General features: G+C 36.5%; 1 protein-coding gene across 1 annotated transcript in view; it reads left to right on the forward strand.

Moving 5' to 3' along the window:
- Positions 1-3,987, forward strand: part of kat2b (K(lysine) acetyltransferase 2B) — a 9,448-nt gene extending 5,461 nt beyond the window's left edge. Inside the window, exons 11-18 of the mRNA XM_032536359.1 lie at positions 92-218; positions 315-425; positions 880-1,023; positions 1,105-1,219; positions 1,344-1,374; positions 1,496-1,559; positions 1,962-2,046; positions 2,480-3,987. Of these exons, the coding sequence (XP_032392250.1) occupies positions 92-218; positions 315-425; positions 880-1,023; positions 1,105-1,219; positions 1,344-1,374; positions 1,496-1,559; positions 1,962-2,046; positions 2,480-2,673 (871 nt within the window). The 3' untranslated portion in view covers positions 2,674-3,987. The remainder of the gene's footprint in view (positions 1-91; positions 219-314; positions 426-879; positions 1,024-1,104; positions 1,220-1,343; positions 1,375-1,495; positions 1,560-1,961; positions 2,047-2,479) is intronic.
- The last annotated feature ends 2,510 nt before the right edge of the window (positions 3,988-6,497 follow it).

Below are 6,497 nucleotides of genomic sequence, written 5' to 3' on the forward strand. Positions count from 1 at the left end.
TTTGTTTCCACTGGGCTACTGTAGGGGGGCCAGGCCTCATTCAATTATTAGTAATCATTTTTCTTGCTTCATCTCTTTTTTTTTTTGACAGGAAGCACAAGACCCTGTCCCTAATCAAAGATGGCCGTGTGATCGGAGGGATCTGCTTTCGGATGTTTCCATCGCAGGGCTTTACGGAAATCGTCTTTTGTGCCGTCACTTCTAATGAACAGGTCAAGGTAATAGCACTTCCTGTTTGACAGCTTGGTTAAATCATGCTATCTGATTGATCAGTTTTGACCGTTGCCTTTGGTTTTTTGGATGTGTGGCTTTAGGGTTATGGGACCCATTTAATGAACCACCTGAAGGAATATCACATAAAGCATGAAATCCTCAACTTCCTTACCTATGCTGATGAGTACGCCATCGGCTACTTCAAGAAACAGGTAACATGTTATGTCCATTTACGTGCATGGTACATGCTTATAATTCTATGGTTACTTTACACGATGCAATATTCCCTCACTTCCCCTTCTCTCCTGAACCTCTTCAGCGTGTATACATAAAACCCTTTACATGAGCTGCAAAAACAGAAGAACCATTTGATTTAATTTCACTTGATTCCAGAGCTATTCACCTTGTTTTAATATATTGTATTGAACTTTGCTACTTTTGATACTGCTGCTATTTGGTTTATTTTACACTACTAACCAACATTTCTACAAGTACAACCACCACTTGGCAGCATTTGTACTGCTTTCACTCACTTTTATTTTTTTGGTGTTAAGGTGGAATAATGAAAATAAATAAGAAATTACATGTGTGATGTTTTTTTAGTGGGCTCATTTTTGTAGTGGTATAAGTACAGCTGCAAGAAAACCGAAATCTCCTCCCTTTCAGGGTTTCTCAAAAGACATCAAGGTTCCCATGGCCAAATATGTGGGCTACATCAAGGACTATGAAGGAGCCACACTAATGGGCTGTGAACTCAACCCCAGCATTCCCTACACAGAGTTTTCTGTCATTATCAAGAAGCAGAAGGAGGTGTGTTTTTTGTCAAGTTTAAATGCCTCCTTTTCTGTTTTTGTGCACTCACTATTTTTTAATCATATTTGTCTCCCTCAGATCATCAAGAAGCTGATAGAGAGGAAGCAGGCTCAGATCAGAAAAGTCTATCCGGGGCTTTCCTGTTTCAAGGAAGGAGTTCGGCAGATTCCCATTGAGAGCATTCCTGGCATACGTAGGTCACTTACAGTATTGACATTACAGTATGCAGTATATCTTTCTCTTACATTTGTAGTTAACTTTTATGGGTGTATTTTGTATGATATATGAAGTAAATTTTAGTTTATTTATATCAACAGGTGAAACTGGCTGGAAGCCTGTGGGCAAAGGGTAAGTGTGACTCTACTGTACAAGACTTGAATTTATCAGAATGCCTTTTTTATTGCTACACACAATGACTTGGCATATGTCAAACTTCATGTTGTTATCTGTTACTTATTGTTACTTCTAGTAAGGAACTGAAGGACCCAGATCAGCTGTACAGCACTCTGAAGACCATCCTCCAGCATGTGAAGGTGAGAGACAGACACACACACATACACATGCAGTGTTCCTCCAACACAAGGGTATTCAGCGTTTTTTAACCTATGGACCCCTTAACTGAGAGAGACAGATATACATATGTTGTAGAAAATGAACTTGCAAATTAATAACGTGTGGACATCCTAAAGCCTTTTACATACCATTTTAAGTACGTAGAAAACTAAGCCAATAATATGTTGCATTCATGTTAAGACATTTTAATCTTTGACAAAACTTTCAAAACAATACAAATTATTATACATTATACCATAATTTGGCGGCCCCCCCCTGCAGTAACTTTGAGGACCCCCTAGGGGTCCTTGACCCACTGTTGAAGATCTCTGCTCTAATTAATACACAAATTTATTCTTACCAAACTGTTTTTTATGTCTCAGAGTCATCCAAACGGCTGGCCTTTCATGGAGCCAGTGAAGAAAACAGAGGCTCCTGGGTACTACCAAGTCATTCGCTTCCCCATGGGTATGTATATTGTATCTGACAAGGGAGCAGAGGATTTAATAGGCAGACCTTATTATTTACAATAATGAATGATTAAAAAAATACTAATGAGGCATTGCAAGAGGTTCGAGGACACATGCTGGGTTTGAGGCTTTTTTCTGGCTGCTGGTCTCCATAAGAGGAATTACCAACCCTTTTTACAGTATTTGTGTACCATGCTCCAATTTTGTTAGTCCATTTAAAAATAGTTTGCTCTTGTATTTTGAAGTTTAAGATTTGGCAGCTACAGTGCATCACATTTAGCACATTCCAATCGCGCTTACTCATAGTTGCTACCCAAGTGCCAGTCATATCAGAGATTGGAGCTCTGGGTTTGGTAGCGTACATATTCAAGCAAAAGTCAAAAATTCAAAAGCAGCGTAAATTATAGACTTCACATTTTTTCTCCTCACAGACCTTAAGACAATGACCGAGCGCCTGAAGAGCAGGTACTACACAACACGCAAGTTGTTCATGGCTGACATGCAGCGCATCTTCACCAACTGTCGGGAATACAACCCTCCAGAGAGCGAGTACTACAAGTGTGCCAACCTACTGGAGAAATTCTTCTACACTAAGATCAAAGAAGCAGGCCTCATCGAGAAGTAAAAGAGAAGAAGAAGTTTCTCAACACCTTAACAAAAAGATGAGACTCGCACTATAAATGGTTATGGTTAGGTTATGGGTAATGCAGAAGACAATGGAGAAGTTAAGAATAGGACTACTGATACTGGAGCAATTAGGTTTCAGAAACCCATATCTTAAAAGGTGGAAACGGGTCTCACATCAGCACTCTTTTTATGTTTGATGCATGCCGGCCCAGATCCTGCATCAGTAGCTTAAACTGATCCAAACACTGAAAGGTAGGCCACAAGGGAAGGCCTCTTTGAAGGCCTGTGAGACTGTTGCTAACATCAAGCAAAAGAACCAATGTTTTGTCATATTTCGTCACATATCCCAAAGTCCCAAGGAAAAACAGGACAATGGAAGGTTTATTAGTCATACTCATTAAACAGGGCTGAAAACTTACGTTATTATTTGTGTATTAGACGTTGAAAGGCGACACAGAATGACTGAGCTGATTGGAGATTCACCATACACCTTACTTTGTCTCTCTCCCTCGCTACTCTCCTTTCTTTTCATACTTTCATCCCCTGCCTTTTTTAATGTCTGCCTATTTCCTCTCAGTTTACTCAGGTAGAGTTGTCAGGAGCAGTAACCACATCTACATTGTTTTAAGTCATTACACAAGTGCTACCTGTGAGGAATGTGACTGAGAGTTCAGGTTTTCCTGTCTACATTACTTTATTTCTGTGAGCAAAGTTTGTCTATGATGAGTTCATCCTGCCAAAAGAGGAATACATACTTTAAATTTGTACAGATTTGAATTATTTTAAAGCACTTACTTCCACTGTATATTTTAAATGTGTATATAACATATATTTTCTGTTTCAGAACAAAAAAGAATCTCTTTTTCCCTATTAGCCGCATAGGGCAGTATCGAAATGCACTTTTATTTTTCCAAGTATTAGTTAATAACAGCATCTTCTTTTCTTCAGAATTTGTTTTAGGTATAAATTATCGCTGTTGACTAAGGACTAATTCAATTATCTAAAGTGTTTTCTTATTTATGTTCTGTAATTTAAAAGAAGTATGCTTAAGACAAGGTCTTAATTTATTCTTTTTTTTTTTGTCCTGCAGATGGAGATTGATAACTTTATACTTTGGAGATAAATGAAAAGATCGTGCAATACTATGTAGTTTTGCTGTTTTGTAAAAAGGTGTTTGTACTTTTCAAACTTTAGGAGAAAAATACATTTTTGTAACATGTCTGGAAAAATGTTTCATGCTCTTTGTACAACTGGTTTTAATTACATAGTATTAGCCTATTTTATAGACTGAATAAAACAGAAGTGAGGCTAATTTAGTGTCTGTAGTTTTTTACCTCAAGGATGTCAAAGGTTTTCGTAGCCCTCACATGACGCATTGTTTTCACTTGCAAACATGCCATGACACAGCTAAAGGGTAGAAATTGTAATAGTATAGTATGCCATCAAAAAGGTCATACAAGAGTCCTAGTAGAGTGTGTCATAAAAAGTAATAGTATAATAGTCATTGTGTAATATACTTCTTTTTTTTTTATGTATTTATTATTTTAAAAAATTAAAAAGTCGTATGATATGCCATGAAAATGTCATAATAGGGTGCCCGTATGGCTCAGTTGGTAGAGCAGGCGCCCATATTTAGAGGTTTACTCCTCGACGCAGCTGGCCCGGGATTGACTCTGACCTGCGGCCCTTTGCTGCATGTCATTCCCCCTCTCTCTCCCCTTTCATGTCTTTAGCTGTCCTATAAAAATAAAGGCCAAAAAACTCTTTAAAGAGAAAGTCATAGTATAGTATGCCATCAAAATCACAACATGTGATAAGATAGTATGTCATAAAAGTAATAGTGTAGTATATCATAAAAACTCATAGTATATAGTATGTTATTAAAGTAATAGTATAGTATGTCGAAAAAAAACAATGTAAAGTTTGTTGAGAAAGCATTAGTAAAGTTTTTTTTTTAAATTATAGAAAGCCATAGTATAGCATGTCAAAAAAAGTGATTAAAAAAATTATGTCAAAAAAGCCATACTAAAGTATTAAAAAATAATGATAAAAAAGCGATAGTGTAGTATGTTGAAAAAAAGTGATAAAAATAGCCTTAGTGTAGTATGTCAAAAAAGCCATAGTAGGCTATGTTAAAAAGTGATTAAAAAAAAGACATAGTGCAGTATTTTTTTTAAAGTGATGAAAAGCCATAGTATAGTATGTCGATTTTTTATTTTTTTAAAGCCATACTATAGTATGTTGAAAAATGTGATAAAAAGCCACAGTATAGTATGGCAACAAACGTGATAAACAAGCCATAGTATAGTATGTCAAAAAATCATAAAAAGCCATAATATTGCATGTAAAAAAGCCATAGTATAGTATGTCAAAAACATGATAAAAAGCCATATTATAGTATGTCGGAAAAAGTTATTAAAAAAGTCATGGTATACTATGTTGAAAAAAGTGATTAAAAAAGCCGTGGTATAGTATGTCAACAAAAGTGATGTAAAAAAAAGCCTTATGTTGAAAAAAGCCATTGTATAGTAATTTTTTAAAGTGATAAAAAAGCCGTAGTGCAGTATGTTGAAAAAAAGTGATGAAAAGCCACAGTATAGTATGGCAACAAAAGTGATAAAAAAGCCATAGTATAGTATGTCGAAAAAAATGCATAAAAAGCCATAATATATATATAGTATATCGATAAAAGTGAAGAAAGCCATAATATTGCATGTCAAAAAAGCCATAGAATAGTATGTCGAAAAACATGATAAAAAGCCATAGTATAGTATGTCGAAAAACCTGATAAAAAGCCATAGTATAGTATGTCGAAAAACATGATAAAAAGCCATAGAATGGTATATCTAAAAAAAAATGATAAAAAAGCCGTAGCATAGTATGTCAAAAAAGTGATGAAAAAGTCTTAGTATGGTATGTCAAAAAAGCCATTCTATAGTATTACAAAATAATGATAAAAAAGCGATTGTATATGTCGACAAAAGTGAAATAAAAAAGCCTTAGAATAGTACGTTGAAAAAGCCATAGTACAGTCCCTGACAAAAGTCTTGTCGCTTGTGTACAAATTGACCTGAAGTGCCGCTGAAATATATTTCTAATCAAGATTTATTTACAAGAAATGGCTCATTTTAATCCCAACAGCTTTTGTAATAATGTTTCAGTGCAAAAAGAAACTGTCAAAAAGTATTCTAATAGTCACAGCTTGGTAAAGCCCATTGAGTCAATTTCTGTAAAGACAAAAGTGTTGTCGCCTTGTCATATGAGCCTCACCTGTGACTAATAATGGATCAATTAGGTCTCAGGTGTGTATAAAACAACCCCAGTACACCAGACCTCATCAACTGCAACTAGACATTGCAACATGCTAAGATTCACCCTGAGACTAAAGTTTTGATTATCAGAGGCTGAAGACCAGATCCACTGCTGATGTGGCAGACACTTCAATGTGTTCAGCGTCAAGTACAGAGATTAAAAAAAACTTTGAAGACATTGGAGACGTTTTTGACAAGCCCAGGTCAGGCAGACCCCGCAAGACAACTGCTCGAGAGGACCGTTTGTTGGCTCGAAAATCCAAGGCCAGCCCATTCCACTGCAGCAGAGCTCCACCAGACCTGGTCCCCTGAGTCCCTGTGTCAACCAGAACGGTTCGTACGGTTCTGTCTCGAAATGGCTTCCATGGTCGAATCAGTGCCAGAAGCCAGCACTAAACAAAAGACCATTGAAAAACCGTGTGGCATTTGCCAAGGCCCACAGCCTGCTAAAAGGATGAAAGCTGGAGAAGTGGATGAAGTGGATGTTCAGATGAATCTTCTGTTGAATTAC

This window comes from Etheostoma spectabile, chromosome 14 (assembly GCF_008692095.1).
Source record: "Etheostoma spectabile isolate EspeVRDwgs_2016 chromosome 14, UIUC_Espe_1.0, whole genome shotgun sequence".
Classification (NCBI taxonomy): Eukaryota; Metazoa; Chordata; class Actinopteri; order Perciformes; family Percidae; genus Etheostoma; species Etheostoma spectabile.